This window comes from Odocoileus virginianus, chromosome 31 (genome assembly GCF_023699985.2).
Source record: "Odocoileus virginianus isolate 20LAN1187 ecotype Illinois chromosome 31, Ovbor_1.2, whole genome shotgun sequence".
NCBI classification, from domain to species: Eukaryota; Metazoa; Chordata; class Mammalia; order Artiodactyla; family Cervidae; genus Odocoileus; species Odocoileus virginianus.
The window spans coordinates 8,788,920-8,808,447 of NC_069704.1; the positions used below are offsets into that span (position 1 = coordinate 8,788,920).

Here is a 19,528-nt window from a genome sequence, read left to right on the forward strand (position 1 = left end):
CCAGGAAACCACCCGCGCGCCGCGGCAGCCGGCAGGTGAGACCCGGGGAGGGGCTCGCGGAGGGTCTAGGGCGGGTCCTGGCCCCTTGCCGGGTCTCAGTTTCTCCATCGGGGGAATGGGGAGGAACAGTGGACAGCGTCGGTGGGCTCCGATCTACAGGGACCGCGCAGCTTTCGGCCTCTCCCACGTGGAAATCCCTGCCCTAGGGAAGGAGACCGATCGCCGCTCCGGGAATGGGAGGGAGCTCTGGATGGGCTATGGGATTCGAGTCCAAACCCCGCCGGCCTCGGGTTTGAACAGGTTCCACCCTCTGACCTCAGTTTCCACCTCCGCGCAATGGGGGCGTTGGCTTTTTCTCTGCCTCTCTCTTCAGCTGGGGCTGGTCACAGGGAGGGGAGGGGTCCCGAGGGAATCTGGGGGTGGACCCTGGCTGCGTTTATGGCTGTGTTTGGGTTGGAGGTGTGGCCCGGGTAGCTGTGGTTACTCGGGAGGTGGGACTTCTCTGCCCTGGGATTTGTGTGATATTCGCGCACCCGGCAACAACCTGCGCAGCCTGACAACCCCGAGCCGCGTGCGCTCCCTGGACAACTAACGCAAGTTTCTTTTCCTCTTTTTGGCAGGGGCAGGGAGGTAGACCAAGGCCCAGCATGAGGGTGGGCCACCGTGACAGTGGTGGGGTCTGGAGCGGACTGCAGGCATAAGGCCAGCCTCTCTTGTTGCGAAGGTAGGGACACTGAGGCCCAAAGAGGAGCTGAGACTTGCCCAAGGGCGCGCAGCGGGGCGGACGCACAGCTAGCTTCTCCCCTGTGTGATGGGTCTGGCCCAAGCAGAGCCGGAGCCTTCTTACTGCGCCACCTTGGACAAGACTCTTCCCTGCTCCTTTCCCTGGCTTTCGTTGAAAGAAATGACATGTTGGCACGGATCATTGCCTACATTTGGAAAGTGTCTGCTTCAAAGTTAAGAAAATTGGAAAGGAACATTGCTGATAATAAGACTGGGTTATTCTGGAGCTGAGAAGAGAAGCTGAGATAGGTTTCGGTGAAAAGAGACATTGTTCCTGTCCTCTAGAACACAAGGAGAAGAAATGACTGAAAGTGAAGCATGAAGGATTGGGGTTAGACACATAGAGGGACTTCCAACGAGCCATTTCCAGGCACCTCCTTTGGAGTTGGTGGGGTTTGTTTTTTGGCTGTTGGTTTTGTTTTTTCAAGAAACAGAATTGCTACCTATCCATTTGAGGGGCCCTAAGTCTGTCTTACTTACCAATAGGGGATGGACCCTGTGGTCTTTGGAGGATTATTTATTCTCAGGGGTGGTCTCCGTTCTTCAGAAAGAGGGAGAAGATGCCCATGTGAGGCATTTAGGCAAAGGCCCAAAGTCCAGCGGTTTGCATTTGAAACATGTGATTTGGGTTGTTTCTTGCAAGGGGGTTTCATCAGCTCCCATCAGCTCACAGAGTCCACCAGAAGTGCCAGGGTTTCCAGAGAGACTGGGAATTGTCCCTGCACTGTGGCTGGCGTGCTGAGAGAATATTTTGGAAACTGGTGCACACCAAGGACATTTCAATGTACCCCCATAAAGTAGGAAAGAAAGAGTATTTTTTTTTTTTTCAGCATCCGGTTGAGTCACCAGCTGAATTCCAGGCCTTTTTGTGTTTCCTTAGTCCGGGAGATGGGACAGATCTGAAGAGTGGAAATTAGAAAACTTGGATTGAATCCTCAGCCTGGCTTCAAGTCTGAGTGCCTTAGTTTCCCCCTCTGTAAAATGGGAATGGTAATGCCATTTTAAGGCTCAAGTGGCATCATAGAAAGTTTTGTTCAGGCTACATTCTAAGTTTGGCGATGGGGACACTGAGGTCCGCAGAAAGGAAGGCATAGCAACAATAAGACCCTTGATAATACAGAATGCTATCTTCCAGCTACTGTGCCAACGGTTTTACTGCATCAAGTAAAGTCTGGGAAGGCAGGATTTTTGTGCATCTTGCCCCCAGTCACCCCCTCTGTGCCTTTACAGAGCTCTGCCGCATGCTAGGCGCCCTGTATATTGTTGATCAGCTAGTGTTCGCGTTGCTGCCATGAGATGAGTGCCAGCGTTTTACGTTTTACAAATGAGAAGTTGGAGATTCAGACAGGTTAAGTCACTCGCCTGAGGTCACACAGCTCTTCTTTGGAGTTAGTCTGCTGTTATTCTGGATGTTGCAGGGGTGTGTCATCTGGTGAGAGCTGATTGTGTGTATCTCTTCCCACTGCTGTGTTCAGTGATGTTGCATTGGTAGCCTGAAATTGACCATAATAAGGGCATTTATATTATAGAAATCAGTAAATGCCATAGTTCAGGGCTTTTTCTTTTCCTTTCTTTCTCTCCTTGCTTCTTTCTTTCTTGACTGAGCCATGGGGCATGCAGGATCTCAGTTCCCTAACTGGGAATCTAACCCAGGCCCCCTGTGGTGGAAGCATGGGGTCCCGGTCACTGGACTGCCAGGGAATTCAGTGCGCCCTCCCCACCCCCCGCCCCGCTGTTTAAATAAGAGAGCTGTGTGTGAAGTGTATTGCATAATGAAAGACTGGCCTTTGCATGACTGCCAAAGTTAGTCAAGGCCTGCTCCCCACTACTGTTCCCCTGAAGTGGAGAATTTTGGGAAGTAAATTTCATGGGATGAGGCTGCTAGTCTGTGATGTGAGTGGTGCAGTGCAACAGCCCTCTGACTTGGGAATAGGTTGTTACAAGCCTGGATTCCAGGCCAAAATGTCTACCCTTAACCTGAAAGTGACAGCGGCCACCGGTGGCCTCTAAGCAGGGAAGACTTGGTTAGAATGATGCTCTAAGACGATTTATCCAGCAGCATGTGCTGAAAGGATTGGAGGATGAGCTGGGGGCAGGGCAGCTGGGAAGAGGCTCTGGTTGATCAGGGGAGCCAGGAGAAAGCTAACCGGGTCCCTGGTTTTCTTTTCTTTCTTTTTTTTTTAAATTATATTTACTTATTTTTAATTGATTGATGATTGCTTTACAATATTGGTTTGATTTCTGCCGTACATCTGCATGAATTAGCCATAGGGATACATATGGCCCCTCCTTCCTGAACCTTCCTCCCACCTCCCACCCTTTCCCACCCCTCTAGGTTGTTACATTTTGAGTTTCCTGAGTCTTAGAGCAGATTTCTATTAGCTATTTATTTTACATATGTATATGCTTCCATGCTACTCTCTCCATTCATCTCACCCTTTTAACAGGGCCCCTGGTTTTCTGAGTGTGTGTGCTAAGCCTGGCAAACACTATCCTGTAACTTTTTTTTTTTTCATTTATTTTCATTAGTTGGAGGCTAATCACTTTACAATACCACAGTGGGTCTTGTCATACATTGACATGAACTTTTTTTTTTAATCCTGTAACTTTTTAAGTGAAACTGGGTCTCTACTTCCCCAGCCTTGCTTCCTTATAAGCAAAGCCCTGAGGACAGTGTTACCCTCCATCTGTAGAGGAGGCTATAGAATATATGTTTGGAAACCACCAGATTTGGACCCAGGCCTCTCTGCCCCCACACTCTCACATTTTTAATTTCTTGATCCCTCCTCTATTCCAGCCTGCAGTCCCATCTTAGTCTGATCTTCCTTGCTGAGTGTTGGCCATATTCCAGCTAGACCGTAGGGAGAGACTGCCGGCCCCCAGAGGTGGTCCTGCACCCCCTCCCTAGATCACCACCAGCATTCCTCCCATCCTCCTCTCCAAGCTGAGCCTCTTGTCGGGGAGGGGCCAGTGATCAAAGCCAGACTTGGGTGCCTAGCTGTGAGTCTTCTTAGAGTCTTGGGACCACAGCCAAGGACGAAGGACAAGGAGGGACCTCAGGGGTCAGGAGGCTACTTTCAGCCCCTCTGCCCTCAAATCAGGGGTTCATTTGGAGGGTAACACTTTACTTGTGGGTGCAGAGCCAACTCTGTTCCTATTGTGCTGTGTGACTTTGGGCAAATTGTATAACCTCTCTGGGTCTTTTCTTGTCTGTTAAATGCCTGATTATGAAGTTCCAACGAGACAACACATGCCATGTCCTGAGATGTTTAGACTGAGGCTAAGGCTGGGATTGCTTCCTTTCCTTTTTGTGATCGTCACATAATCCTCCAATGGCTATGTATTATTTATTCGTGAGTAAGCCCTGTGAAAAAGCACAGGGCCAGAGTCTAGAAAGAGGAGGAGAGGCGGTGTGGGATGGGGGTACCGAATATCACAGAATGTCGGAGCTGCGAAGGCCCTCGAAGAGCCCAGCCACTCTTGCCAGCTTTCACGGGCAGGAAGCAGCAGGGTGGACCGAGGTCACATCAGAATGAAGACTGCACAGCTGTGCCACAGGGCTTGTGTTTGCTTTGCTTTGTTTTTTATACCAAATAGTGAAAGTTCATTTTACTCTTTTAAAATAGCTGTTATTTTTAGAAAATACACATAAGGAAAAAGAGTGAATTTGCCTTCGTTTTCTACCTAGTAATATTTATTGTAAACATTTTGGAGGCACTCTCTCTTTCTTTTCCTCTTTCCCTCCTTCCCTACACTTCCTCCATATTTTACTGTGTTTTTCTTTAATGGGCTCAAATCAGATATTTATTATTTTCTAATTGGCTTGTTCACTTAACATGTAACAGGTTTTTTGCATTACTTTATATTCTTCTACAATATAACTGTTCATTGCTGCATAATACTCCTTTGAGTGGAAATACCATCATTCATCTTTTTAATGATCCCCCGTTAGTGGATACTGAGATTGTTTCCCACCTTTCCACCCACTGTAAGATTCAGTTGCAAAGTGATTTAGATTGTACTGTCTGGTTTCAGACAATTTGATTCAAACCCAGCTTCCTCTCCTGGGACATGGGCATAATAATTCCTGCCTCCTTGGATTGGTATGAGGATTAAATAATGATTTCTAATCCACGGAAGGACCTTTATGTAATAGATGCACAATAAGATTTTGCTGTTAGCAATGTGTTCCCAGCACATGCACATTTTTTTGTTGTTGAACTCTTTCCATGGAAGATAAATTTGAGTGTGTGTGTGAGTGTGTGAGTATGAGTGTGTTTTCCTCAATGTGAGCACACTCTCCTTTATAACCTGTGTTTTGGCTGAGGGAGACCTTTCTTCCCCTCCTTAATGATTCAGGGTGATGACACAGGTTCTAGCTGGGTCAGTGATCCCCAGACCAGGTTTGGGAGCCACAGGGAGAAGAATCCCTGGGAATTAGCAGCATTTCTCTCCACTTGGTCAGAAGGGCTGGCTGCTGCCTTTTGTGTGAAGGACTCAGAGCTTGATCTGTGGCTAATATAAGGAGAGCCAGGAAAGTTAAACTCGGTCCTGCAGGGAGCAGGCCATAAAGCCATTTCATAGATATGTCCAAAGTCATTTGTTCATGAGTTCTGTGCCAACTAGGCATTGGCCATGGCTTTAGGGTGTGTAGTCTAATTGACCAAAGATCCTGGAAAGCTCCATTTTATAGATAAGGAATCTGGAGTTCAGAGAAGTTAAGTGACTTGTCTAAGGCCACACAACTTCCAAGAGAGACCCTGGAGGCCTCTGATTATTCACAAAAGCCATGTGCCCTGAACCCCGCTCCTCACAGCCTCCCATCAGCTTAGTGTTTCTGCCTGTGTGGGCAAGTGGGATCAAAGAACCCAGGAGATTTCATGATAGAAGGTCACTCTGATAACCTCAGAGAGAATCCCATTAAGCCTCGAGGATCCAGAGCTAAGAGAGGGAAAAGCTTTTGTCCAGCATCACTCAGGCTGAAACTGGGTCTCCACTTCCCAAGCCATGCTTCCATCAGTTCCGGGTCCACTCCTGAAAGTCTCTCCTGCCTCCTCACCCCTGTGGATTTTAACGATGGGAGCAAATTCAGCAACCTGAGTAGGAAGGAGTGGGTGACCTCAGGGTAGGTTTTCATTTCTTCCCCAGGGAAGGGGAGAGCTCAAGGAAGGACTGAGGATGAATTAACAGCCACGGTTTCCTTCAGGATGCCTGAGAAGTCTGGTGGTTCCCCGTACCCCATGGGCCTCAGGACATCGTGTAAAGAGGCTACTGTCCAGGGCTCATCACGTCAGCCAGCAACGCCCGTCTGGATCCTGGGCCGTGTCCTGTGCTGTGTCCTGGGAGGCACCGGAAGGCTTGAAGAAAGAGATTCACTTTCCAGCCTGATTAATGTGCCAGGCATTTAGGTGGGGCTTAAGAATGATTGTGGAGGCGGGGAGTAGGGAGTGTGGGTGAGAAATAGCCATCAGGACATTGGAGCATTGTGACCCAGGGGCTGAGGGGACAAATGGCCAGGGCTAGCTGGGCTCCTGTGGTGAGAGCTGGCTCTTGCAGACACAGTTCTCCAAGCGTGCTTTTCTGATGAAGGAACTCAAGCCCCGGCAGTAGGGGCCAAAGGTTTGTGTTTGCGCTTGTTTCTGACCCATCTCTGGGCCTCTGTTTTCCTGATGCATACGATGGAATCATATCCTCGTCCTGCCCGTTTCCCAAGGTGATTCTCAAGCATCTAATGCTATGAAGGATGAGAAAAGCACTTTAGAAAACCAAAAGGCTTTGTGTGGAACCAGAGCCTCCTCATAGAGTCAGAACATTGACTTAGTGAGTTACAATTCGCTGGTTACAAACTCCCCTCCTGATTTTCTGGTGCCTGGATTATTAGTGATCCCCCCAGTATATACAGTGTGAGCCCCAAGCATGGTTGTTAAGACTTGGGTCTTTGCGTGTCTGAATCTCCAGCGGCACTCACCAGCTTGGTGACTGTGGGCAAGTTGTTGTGGCTCTTGGGGCCTCTGTTTACCTACCTGTACATTGGGGCTGTCACGTCAGCCTCACTGGGTGGTGGCTGTGAGGGCCACAGACAAGGCTGGGACGTCAGGCTGGATTCAGAAGGTCCTCCAGCAGGCGTTCACAGTGCTTCTGCGGGTCAGGGGCTGTGCTGGGCGCTGGGATGTAGTGGTGCCCTTCACAGAGCTCCCAGGTATCAGGAAGACAGTGCTCAGTCACGTCCAACTCTCTGCGACCCTACAGACTTGCCTGCCGGGCTCGTCTGTCCGTGGGATTTTTCAGGCAAGAATACTGGAGTGGGTTGCCACTTCCTCCTCCAGAGGATCTCCCCGACCCCATGTCTCTTGTGTCTCCTGCATTGGCAGGCAGATTCTTTACCACTAGCGCCACCTGGGAAGCAGACCCAACGTCTCATTCCAAATGGCAAGTCCCCAAAGAGGGCACATGGTTCTGGGACCTACAGGCTGACTGCAGGTCACCAGGGAGAAGAAGTGGGGTTGAGTGAAGAGGGGGAGCACCATACATGTGTCCCAGGGACACCAAGGAGCTCCCCATGTCCCCCAAGCATGCTGAGGACAAAGAGGCTGGAGTGGCAGCCTAGCCAAGAAGGTGGAGTTTCACCTTCTTTCTCAGAACAGTGGACAGCTTAGCACCATGTTTTAAGCAGAGAAGGGCTGGTTTGGACACTTCCGTTTTGCAAAGAGCTCTTGGTACAGTGGTTCGGAAGGGCCTGGAGAGATCCATGGGCTTTCCAGGAGAGGCTGTTGCAAGAGGCCACTTAGGGATGCAGAGATGGGATGGATTCCAGTGAGATTTAGGAAATAAAATCACTAGGACTTGATGATGGATTGGTTATGGGGTGTAACAGAGAGGGAAGTGTCCAGCATGATGGTTGGTTCTGGCCTGCACACTTGAGTCAAAGATGGAGGCCACGCTGCGTACAGAAGGGTGGGTTTGAAAAGTGAGTGTTCGTCGCAATTCCCTTCTCCTGGGGATCTTCTCGACCCAGGGATCAAATCCAGGTCTCCCACATTGCAGGCAGATTCTCTACCATCTGTGTCACCAGGGAAGCCCAGGGTGGTGCCAGGGTAACCATATAATGAACGAGCTCGGTTTGGTTAAGTAGGATTTGGCTGTGGTTGGAGATGGTGTGCTGGCAGAGGGCACCACATAAGCAAAGGCAGGGAGAAGGGTTGGTAAGCCCGGGGTGTCAGGGAGATGGGACAGAGCCCACAGGGGCTGTCTCCCTTGGGGTTCAGTGGCTGCTTCTAAGTTGGGGGTTGGGAGTTATCTAGGGGCCGCAGGGCATGCCTGGCAGCAGCAGCCACCTGGCGTTTTGATGGCAGTGCTGCCTGAATTAATGGCCAGGGAGGGAGAGTGAGTGAGTGATGGGGTGTCAGGGGAGCCCGCCCCTCACACAATGGCCCACATGGTCACCAGAACTGGCAGGGAGGAGCCTTATTAGGATTTGGCTCCGTTCCACCTTTGGCTGAGGCTGCGGGTAGACCCCGCCCCCCAGATGTGAGAAAAAGGCAGGGGAGGGGATGGGGTGATTACTGGGATAAGGGCACCCGGTTCTAGCTTTGCCGGATACAGACTGACCTTGGGAGAATTCATTCATTCCTTCCCACGTGCCTGTTCCAAGCCCCGGGGCTCTGCACTTTGCAAATGTTACCTCATTGGATCTTGGCAGCAGTCCTGCAGAGCAGCTACTCTTCTCATCCCTGTTCTATAAATGAAGAAACTGAGGCTTGGACGGGTGAAGGCTCAAAGGTCACAGAGTTCTCAAGAAAGGTGGGACCTGGATTTGAAGCCAGGTCCGAACTGTCTGTAAAATGCATTTTTCTGTCCTACATGGGTAGGTTCCAAACCTGGCTGCTCACCAGCACTAATCGGAGGGCTTTTTGGACAATACAGAGGCCACATTGTCTCCTTTTTCTTTCTTTTTCCTGAATCAGAATCCCTGGATCCTGGGCAGGGCCAGGGCTGGGAGCCACAGACTGGTTCCCACCTTGCCCTCTGCACTCGCCCTTCCAGAATACTCTAACTTCAGCCCTTCTTGTGGCTTACTCCTGCCCATCTTTTCCTTCTGGTCCCCTGTTTGAATGTCACCTTCTCACAAAGACCCTCCTGGCCACCCTCAAACTCTTTGCCCCAACACATGACCCTCTGACCCACAGATTGGCTACCAGGGCCACACATTCCAGTCACCTGGGACACATTAAAATCACGGATGCCCAAAGACTGCTGCTGTCACTCTGGGTGAACCCAGGCATCTGTGGTACTGAAAGCAGCCTGGGATATGGATCTTCATCTCATGTCACCCTCTCTGTCTCTCCATATTTGTTTACTGTCTATGTCTAGTGGAGCCAGGGCTTGGCCTGTCTTGTGCCCTGCCAGTGAAATTCAGTTCGACCAGCAATCAGCCAGTTCTCTACCTCCATGATGCCTGGAAAATACCCCTCTTAATTACAGGCCCAGCTTGGGGTGAGGACAGTGGTTGAGATGGCAGGAATCATTGCAGCCTCCCTGAGGTGTTGGATCACATATCAGCACACAGGCCAGAGTATCCTAGCTGGATCCCAACCTGATCTCTGATTTTGATCTCAGTGAACTTGGGCAAATGCTGGTGCCTGGGATGTCCTTATCTGCACATGATGAGTTCATCCCACAGGCTGCGAAGGTCTGGAAGGGTGCCAAGCAAGCATCTGACTCCCATTCCCATCCAGTCCCAGCCTAGGCTCCCATTGTACAGATGGGCATTGTGCCCTGGTGAGAGGGCTTTGAACAAGGTCATGATCTGGAGAGCAGGGGCTGTGCAGAAAGCTCTTAGAGGGCTGAGGCTCCTGGAGGCCTCCTTCCAGGCTCAGCATGCTGTGTGACGTTGGCCAAGTCTCTGACCTTCTCTGGGCCTTTTTGTCCCCAGTCTGTACTCTGGTGGAGATGGTCCCAAGCTCTGACATTGGAAGTTTCTTCAAGTCCTTTCCTGAGCGGTGCCAACCCGCAGAGGGCCTGCAAGGGGTTAAGCTCCCTCTCTTCCCTCTTACTCTGCACACAGACAAACCCCCTCCTTCTGAGAAACACTTGTAGGAAATCAGGCTGGGCGCTTCCTGCCGAGGCAAGGCGGCCTCAGCCACAGCAGGGGCGGGGAGAGGTGGGGAGCGATGCTTGTCTGTGAGCCGCGGCTGGGGCTGGCAGAGCGGCCTGGAGGCGGGCCAGGGCGCCGTGGAGACAGGGGGCTCCCCAGGTTTGGAACAAAGACCTCACATGCAGGTCCCCTGAGCCTGGGCCAGCAGGATGGTGGTGGAGCCTGAGAGAGGTGAGGGAGCGGAGGAGGGCGGGGTGGGGGGGGGGGGAATCGGAGGAGCCGCCTTCCCCCTGGACGGGCCAGTCACAGGCTCTCTGGGACAGTCCGGGAGTCTGGACCAGCCCAGCCAGGAAGTGGCAGCTGTAGCAGCTCTGTTAGTTCTCTGCGGCTTCGGGGAGCCCAGCCCCCCTGGGGGCAGGGGTGGATTTGGGGGGCATTTCCTCAAGCCTCCGAATGCTGGGTCCCAACCTGAGCTCTGATTCTGATCTTGGTGAACCTGGGCAAGCGCTGGTCCCAAGAACTCCTCTGCACATGGCGAGTTCATCCCATGGGCTGCTAAGGGGCTTCGGGCATGATGCAGGGATGGGGAGCAGCCGGGGGGCAGCTGGGGGGGTTCCCCACTAGAGAGTGGCCCTTCTGCTGCGCAAGGACAGGGAGAGAAGCCAGGGAGGGGCCCCCAGACCCAGCCCAGCCCAGCCCTTCAGACTGGTGGAACGAGAGTCCACTGCAGCGAGGGGGCATCTCTCCTCTTTCTCCTCGCCCTCTGCTGCCGCCGACGGGCAGGGGGCGCACCTGGCATGGAAAGGTGGGCTGGTGAACTACACAGCTGGTGGGACCCCCTCTTGATAACAGCAGGTCTGTGCCCTGCCGGCTAGTCACGGGGGGCAGCTGCGTACGGGGCTGTGAGCTCAAAAGCCCTGCCTTGTCGGAGAGGCCCAGCCCCTGGGTGAAGGGCCGAGGGGGCTTCCTTCCCCTCCCTCTCACTGCCCCACCGAGTCTGACGGACTTGGTTTCGGAGTCGCAAGCCCTGGGTTTTGAACCCTGGCCACACTTCCGGGTCGCGAGGTCTTGTGAAAGCCGGCCGCCTCTCTCCAGCTCAGCTTCTACATCTGGGAGAAGTCAGGGACTGGGTGGGGGCCGGGGGCTGCCTCGGAGAGCCCTGGATGGACAGTACAGGGCTTTGGAGGGCAGCGGGGGGCGTGGAGGTGGGCTGTGCGGCTGAAGTTGGCAGAGCAGACCCTGGGGCCGGAGCCGTGAAGGGAAGGGTCTTCACTTTTGGACTAAGGGGACAGAGAAGCCCTGTGGGGGTGACTGAGCCCCTCGGGAAGTGGATAGACACCACCAGGGGCTCACAGACCCTCAGCAGGGCCAGGCGAGAGGTGGTGTGGCGGCAGGGAAGGGTAGGAAAGAAAGTGAAGTCGCTCAGTCGTGTCCGACTCTTAGAGACCCCATGGACTGTAGCCCACCAGTCTCCTCCATCCATGGGATTTTTCCAGGCAAGAGTACTGGAGTGGGTTGCCGTTTCCTTCTCCAGGGGATCTTCCCGAGCCAGGGATCGAACCCAGGTCTCCCGCATTGTAGACAGACGCTTTACCGTCTGAGCGGCAGGGAGAAGGCGCAGCAAAGACGCGGGGAGTGGCTGGCACTGCCTTCTGGGGCTAGCTCCCCCAGGGCTGGCAGGGCCCCCCAAGGACAGCCCAGCTCTTGAGGAGAGTGAGTGCTCCTGGGGCTCTCTGGAGCTCGCCTCCCACCGCACCGCCCCTCGGAAGCCGCCCTGGGCCCTCAGAAGGCTGACTAGGACCTCCCTGCCTTTGGCCCTCAGTCAGGGGTCCCTGCCGTCGCCCTCAGGCAACTTCTCTTCACCCTTTCAGACCTCTGCACCTTTGCCTGTACGTTCCCTCTGCCTACAATGCCCTTCCTCATTCTTCTTCCTCCAAATCCTTTGTCTCTCAGGCCCAGCTTCAGGCTTCCTGCAACAATAACCCTTCTGTACCCCCCATCTGAAATTTTGGAACGCTTTTACTCACGTCTGTGTTCCTCATGTATTGTGTGGTGCTTGGCACACAGTAGATCACAGGGTTGGTTTTCTTTTTTAACTTTTTTTTTTTTTGATGTGGACCATTTTTAGTCTTTATTGAATTTGTTACAATATTGCTTCTGTTTTATGTTTTGGTTTTTTGGCCTCGAGTCACACGGGATCTTAGCTCCCCAATCAGGGTTCTAACCCGCACCCTAGAAGGTGAAATCCCAGTCACTGTGTGGCCAGGGAAGTCCCAGGTTTTTCTTTTTTTTTTCAGGTTAATTTGCACCCACTGGGCACTCAGTCTATGTTAATATCTTTGTTATTCTGAAGTAGGACCTCAGGGAAGAGGAGGGTGTCGAGAGTTCTGAGTCTGTGGTCTTCAGAAGCTAACAAGTCAACCAGGAAACTCAAAGTTCTCTTATCCCAGCCCCAGCCTCCCAGACCACCCTCAAAGGGCGCCGCCTCCCATGGTGGCAAGGCAGGTGGCATTTTCTCCATCTTGGTGAGAAAACCTAAGCCCAGCTGTTCAGGTGGAGCAGCTGCTCGAAGCCCAGAAGCTGGTCTCTGGACCCCTGCCTGCGTCTCTCTCTCGGTTGCCTAGTGAACGACTGTCCCGGCCCAGCGTGAAGTCCGCATGTGATGGACACTCGTGTGTGTGTGTTGACTGACTGGCTGACCGACTGGTCCTGGAGCCTGTGGCTTGCGCGAAAGGCAGGGCTGTTGCTCACGAAAGGCTGACAGGTTTGGGGGCCTGGGGAACATGTGCAGAAGTCCAGCCAGTGACCGCAGCTGCCTCTGCCAGGCGGCTACCCCCGGTCACAGTGAGATTTCTGCCATGACTGAGTCATCCCAGGAGACAGGATGTTCCTCTTTGTGCAGCCGAGGCCTCTGTGATTGGGCGGGCTTCTCTGTGGCAGGGCTAGAAAAAAGCCATTTAAAGCATCAAAAAAAACCCCACATGCCTCCCCACCCCCTTCCTTGGCAGAAGTTTCAAAAAGAGAAAAGCAACGGCTTTTAGCACCTCCTACACCTGCCATAGTAACAGGGTCCGGAAGGCCTGCTGCGGCTGCTGCTGAGTCGCTTCAGTCGCGTCCGACTCCGTGCGACCCCGTAGACGGCAGCCCACCTGGCTCCTCTGTCCCTGGGATTCTCCGGGAAGAATTCTAGCCAAGGGCAAAGAATGGGCCTTACCTGAAGAGCTGTTTAAAATGAAGATTCCCAGGCCCTGGAATCCAGCTCTCTTTGGGTCAACCTAGGGCTCTGCATTCTTAGAGGATTTTTTTCCCCTTGAGTTTTTATTACTATTAGGCAAAACAAGTAAATTGCTTATTTTTTTTGTCTTTTATTTTTATTTTTATTTTTTTTGTCTTTTTTTTTTAATTGGAGTATAATTGCTGTACATTGTTGTGTTCGTTTCTGCTATGCAGCAAAGTGAATCAGCCTCTTGTATGAGCATGCAAGTTATCAGGAATTTCCAAGAGGGGTACAGGCCCCCCAAGAGGGTAGAAGGAGCAAGGATTAGAACTTCCTTTTCAAATGTTTGTTTTCTATGGGATCTTTAAAAAATTCAGTTTATATATATATATATATATATTTTTTTTTTTTAATATGCGTTCATGTGAGAATTCACATGGATAATGTTATAAGAAATACATATGTCTTAGGTATATGAGCAAATATATTTTTAATGGTGAGTGTGTGATTTAAAAAAAAAATTGGCCCCTCACTGGGCCAAAGTCAATTGTTACAAATTCTTTTTTTTTTAAAAAACTTTAACTGGAGGATTACTGCTTTACAATACTGCGTTGGTTTCTGCCATACAACAACATGAGTCAGCCATGAGTAGACACACGTGCCCCTCCTTCTTGAACCTCCTTCCCGCCGCCCAGCTCCATCCCACACCTCTCGGGTGTCACAGGGCGCCAGGTGGGGCTTCCTGCGTCACACAGCAACTTCCCACTAGCTGTCTCGTTTCTATATAGTAATATACATGCTCCAGGGCATCCATGCTCTGAATCCATCCACCCGCTCCTTCCCCCGCTGTGTCCACAAGTGACAGTTGCAAATCTTGCTGTCACTAACCAGCTGGGTGGTCTCGGCCATGTCACTATTCCATGCTGAGGTCTAGTTTTCTCATTTGAAAACTAGTTTTCTTTTGACCTCCTTTCCTGTTCAGGGTGAGAACAGATCGAGAACAGGCAGTAAGGCGTCTTGTCTGGGCCGGCACACAGAGGGTCCAGCCTGTGTGGTGGGGATCACGCAGAGGCTTCCAGGGTGATCTGGGGGACACTCGAGGAGGAGGGAAGACAGCTGGGTCAGGGGAAGAGGGTGAGGACCCTGGGACCAGAGAGGGAGCAGTGTTATTCCCCGTTCCTATGCCAGCCCTTGAGTAGGCGGCAGCCTTTCTCGGGCTGCGCTGATCCCTGGGGGACTCTGTCTAGAAATCGTTGCCTGCTGGCTTTTCTCAACGGTAAAAACCAACGCTCTGACCAGGACCCGATCGCTCAATAGGCTGCAGGGACAAACACAGATAAGTTTGTCCTGAGAGGCCTGGAGTTATTCTCACTGTCCCCAGGGTACAGATGGAAGAGCCAAGACCCAAGCTGCAAGGTGACCTCTCATGACAGCCTTGTCCTGACCTGTGCATGGCTTCAGGCAAGGCCCCTCCATGCTCTGGGCCTCAGTTTCTCCATCTGCAGAGTGGGTCCTTTGCAGGAGCTCCTTGGTTGGGACCATGCCACTGCTCTGTCAGCTTTGTGTTTCCAGGACTCAGAGGGAGTGTTTGGGGGGTGTTGGCCATAGCAGGAGAGGAGAGGAGATGGGAGGGAAGAAGGGAAGAGGGAAAAGAGGAGACGGGCGAAGGCAGGCGGTGAGGAGCTCTTCTCCAGCCATCCTTCCCTTGCCACGGCTCCCTCAGTAGCCAGGCTCTCCCTTCTGGTACATTCTCCCCAAGCAGCTGGAGTGAAACTTCTAACTACACCTCTGGGTGCTCTCCCAAATCAGAGATATGCTGCAAACTCCTGAACAGAACCCAAGAGGCCCCCCCGGGTCTGATCATCACGTCTCATGCCCACACTGTCTGTGCTCAGAGCCCTCGACCCTGCCCGCAATAGCTCAGCCATCAAGAAATCACGTCCATGTGCCCCCTCCTGCCTCCAGGCCTTTGTACTTGATGGTCCCCTGCCTGGAATGCCCTTTTTTTTTTTTTCCACTTGAGGTGAAATTCACATGAATCTAACCACTTTCCAGTGAACAACTCAGCAACATTTAGTATATTTATAAAGTTGTGCAACCACTGCTATCTAGTTCCAAACCATTTTCATCATCCCAAAAGGACACTTATGTCCGCTCAGCAGTCACTCCCCTCTGCCCCAGCTAAGAGCGCTAGTCTCCTATCTCTGTGGATTCACCTATTGTGGATATTCCATATAGACAGAATCATACAGCATGTGGCCTTTTGTGTTGGGCTTCTTTTACTTAGCATCCTATTTTGGAGGTTCATCCCTATAGCGTGTGTGAGCGCTTCATTCCTTTTCACGGCTGAACGATATTCCTCCATGTGGATGGGCTACAACTCGATTGTCTATTCATCCATGGATGGCCGTCTGGGTTGTTTCTACCTTTTGGCGGTTGCAAACGGTGCTGCTAGAAAAGTGTGTGTACCGGTATTCATCTGAGTCCCTGTTTTCAATTATCTGGGGTACCGGAATGCTCTTTTCACCATTCCCTCACTCCCAGTCTTGATTCTTACCCGAGGGGGCTCAGGAAGTTTCCCAGAGGATATGCTCTCTACATGGGACCCATCTTGACCTCCTGGGCCAGCTCTGGACCCCTGGGATCCCTCCTGCGCTTCCCCATCACTCTCACTTGGATTTGTAGTTGCCGGTTGTTTGTCTGCTGCCTCTGGGCCCTCAGTTCTTCTCACGTGAGCAGGGCCTGTGCCCCAGAGCCCACGTGGGGACCCTGGCACATGGTCACAGCACACAGGGAACCCTGCCGTTTGCCGACGTCTGGGCTCCATATCCCGGATCTCAGGTCATTTTACAAAACTCTTTAGGGAAAGAAGAATTATTACCCCAGTTTTACTGATGAAGGAATTCAAGGTGGAATGATCGGGCCAAGGTCACACAGCTTCAAAAGGCTGGAGGCCAGGACTGAACCAGGGCTTCTGATTGCAAAGTTCCTGCTGCTGATTCCTGCTCTTGAAGACAGGAGGGGGTTCAAGGACTCATGGTCTCCCTTTGATTGTGTCCCCGACAGGCCACAAGCAGGATGGCTGGTGCTGAGATGGGCCAGTGGGGACTTTGGTGCCCATAGGGGCAGCTCCACCTCCTGAAGATGAAGGGGCCCAGGTGAAACGCAGTCCAGGCCCAATGGCCAGCTCTGGAACAGAGGTCCACTGGGTCGAGCCGGGCCTGGGGAAGGGGCCCCAGCGGCGGCGCTGGGCCTGGGCTGAAAAGGGAAAGGATGCTGATGGGCGGGGCACACGCAGCTCGGAAGACGAGGGGCCCTTTCCCACGGCGACCAGCCCCGAGCTCCGGGGGGACTTCCGGCGGGCCCAGCAGGGCCTGCAGCCACTGAAGTGGGGCCCAGACTCACAGCCTGCCGGGTGCCAGGGTCCCGAGTCTGGAGAGTCTGCAGGAGCAGGTGAGGCTGACTCCCCTACAATGCCCCAGTGGTACCCCGAACATCCCACCTTCTGGCGGGAGGGAGGCGGGAAGTGAGTGTGGAGTTTCAGAAATTTTTTAAATTAAAATCTATGAAATCTATGCTTAAAATTTTTTTTTAGCTTTTAATTTTATACTGAAGTATAGCTGATTAAAAATGTTGTGATATCTTCAGGTGGATAGCGAAGGGACTCGGTCATTCATATACATGTATACTTTGTCCCCCAGACATCCCTCCCATCCAGTTGCCACATAACATTGAGTAGAGTTCCCTGTGCTATATAGTAGGACGTTGTTGGTTATCCACTTATGAAGCCTATAATTTAAAATTTTTTAAAGATTTAAATTATATAAACAATATTTTCCATTGCAGAAAAATCAGAAAATTCAAACAAAAAGAGAAAAAGACTGAAAATTACTCATTATCCAGATAGCTGCTCTTTTTCATATGTGTGAATATATATATATGTATATGAATATGGAACATTCTACAAGCTATATTGTATCTTGCTTTTTTGTAACTTAACAGACGTGAACACTTTCCCAGCTTATCAAATATTCTTCCACAAATCATTTTTAATGTCTGCTTAGGAATTCCATGGTGTGGGTATTCTGTACTTTGTTGAACTAATCCTCTTACTGCTGAGCAATGGGTAGTTTCTAGTTTTTTGCTCTTACAAATAATGCACAGGTATGTCATTAGTCTATCTTTGCACACCTGATTTGATAATAGCCTTGATAATTTTAATTGCCTGGTTCAGGGGTTGTGCCCATTTTTACAATTTTTAAAAATCCCAGTTAGCAATGAGAATGGTGGCCTCCCTTATTTTCTAAAATAACCATTCTCTTTGCATCAAGAACAACTGAGACTAAATTCCTGGCTTGGCTCAGCAAGTCCTTTCTCCTCTCTGAAGCTTGATTTTCCCCATCTGTGAAATGGGAGTAATAATACCATTAAGCTTGATTACATTGTGCCTACTGCATTTGAACATGAATGAAACACCCCTGTCTTAGGATTCTGCAATCAGGTAGGCCCTCATGGATGTCAGAGAGGCCATCAGGCTGATAGCAGATTGTGCAGTGACCTCAGGTTTTTCAGGCCAGGTCTGTGTAAAGTGGGGTTTGCCCACAGTTACCCACTCAGGATTTCTGAGCTGTCCTCAGGGAATGGCAAGTTCCTGAGGTCACGTGGTGACCCCTGCTGTGATGTAACAGCTGCTGCCATGTCCTGTATCCTTACTGTGTCCCAGGCACAGGGCTGGGCAGGGCGCAAACCGTGCCTGCTTCTTTACTCACCACCTTCTGCCAGTAGGAGAGATTAGCCTCCAGATAAAGATCGCCACAGCGGTCAACTTCTTGTTCATGGTGCCCTGTGAGGGATCAGAAAAGCCAGGAATGAACCGACGGCTGCCTGGTTCCAAAGTCCGACTTCTTCCTCCCACCGCACGTTCCCCATCAGCAGAGATTAACTTGCCTTCATAGCTGGGACCTTGCTTCTAAGTCCAGAACTGCTCTGAGCCACTGCATGGGCAAGTTTCTTACCCTCTCTCAAGGGTGCTGCTGTAAACAAGAGAGGCTTGCTAAAGGAGATTTTAAGGAGTGGAAAGATAGAGAAGTGCCCAGGCTAGAGGAAAGAGCATGGGGGAGCAAAGAGCGACATAAGGATTATGGCAAAGGTGCATCTGCCAGAGCAGAGAGTCTGTGATTGGTGGTACCCAGACTGTATCTCCTGAAACTCTGGATCTGTGCCAGAGGCTGACATGGGTTCTAGGAGAGAGTAAGTGCTCAATAAACATTGACTTCATGAATGATGCATAGATGGATAGATGGATGGATGGATGGATGGATGGATGGATGGATGGATGGAGAGATGAATGGGTGGTGGGTGGATAGGCAGATAGGTGGATAAATGGATGATTGGGTGAGTGGTTGATAGGTGAGTGGGTAGTGGATATGTGAATGGATGGATGGATAGGTAGATGAGTGGGTAAATGGATGGGTAAGGAATGGATAGGTAGGTGAGTGGATGATGGATGGGTGAGTGGGTGGATAGGTGGATGGATGGATGATTGGAAGGATGGATGGTTGGATCAATGGATGAGTGGATGACAAATGGATGAGTGGGAGGGTGGGTGAGTAGGATGGATGAATGAATATTTCCTGAGCACCTACTGTATAATAATTACAACAACTATCCATTTTTGGGGAGTTTGGCATGCATTATTGTCTTTTATCCCTCCTTCTTTCATCCTTCCTTCTTTCCTTCTTTCTATTCTGTCAATCAATATTGAGCACTTCCTCTGCAAATACAATAGTAAATAAAAGCAAAGGGTGTCTTTGTCCTCATGGAGCTTACAGTATAGTGGGGGAAGAAAATATTAATGAAACAATCATATAAATAAATAGAAAGCTTCCACTGTAAGAAGTATTTCAAAGTAGAAGTATTCAGTCATGTGAAAGCCTATAAAAGGGAGAGTTTGACCTAAGTTAGGAAGGTTAGAGAAGACTGCCTTGATGAGGTCAAGGTTGAGCTAATGTGTGAAGGATACATAGGAGTTAACTAGGCAAACAGAGGGAGAGAGGACCCTACCAGAGGGGTCAGCATGTACAGAGACCCTGTGGCAGGAGAGGATGTGGCATGGCTAGACCAGGGAAAGACTGAGGGGAACCATGGAAAGAGCTGGAGCAAGAGAGCTAATGGGGGATGGAGACAGCGACCTTTGGCCCATGTTAAAGGCTCAGTTCTGTCCTGGGAACAATAGGAAGATACTGGTGAATTTTCAGATGGAGGATGAGATGATTAGGTAGCTACTACAGTGGTCCAGGCAAGAGAGGATATCAGCTTGGGCAAAGCTGGTGGTTCTAGACTTTAGGGCAGTAAGTGAGTTTGAGAGCACCCTAGAAGGTAATCAGGACAGGAGCAGGTGACAGGTTGGATTGTGGGGTTTAGGGGGAGGGAAA

General features: G+C 51.1%; 1 protein-coding gene across 7 annotated transcripts in view; it reads left to right on the forward strand.

The window, feature by feature from the left end:
* Positions 1–19,528, forward strand: part of AKNA (AT-hook transcription factor) — a 57,170-nt gene continuing 37,642 nt past the window's right edge. For 2 of the 7 annotated variants that reach the window (XM_020906682.2, XM_020906683.2), the window contains exons 1-2: positions 9,945–10,108; positions 16,161–16,547. In XM_020906682.2, coding sequence (XP_020762341.2) covers positions 16,274–16,547 — 274 coding nt within the window. In that variant the 5' untranslated portion in view covers positions 9,945–10,108; positions 16,161–16,273. Of the gene's footprint in view, positions 36–610; positions 725–9,943; positions 10,109–16,160; positions 16,548–19,528 lie in introns of those variants that run through there. The other 5 variants (XM_070459238.1, XM_070459237.1, XM_070459239.1 and 2 more) reach the window with 5 other exon arrangements.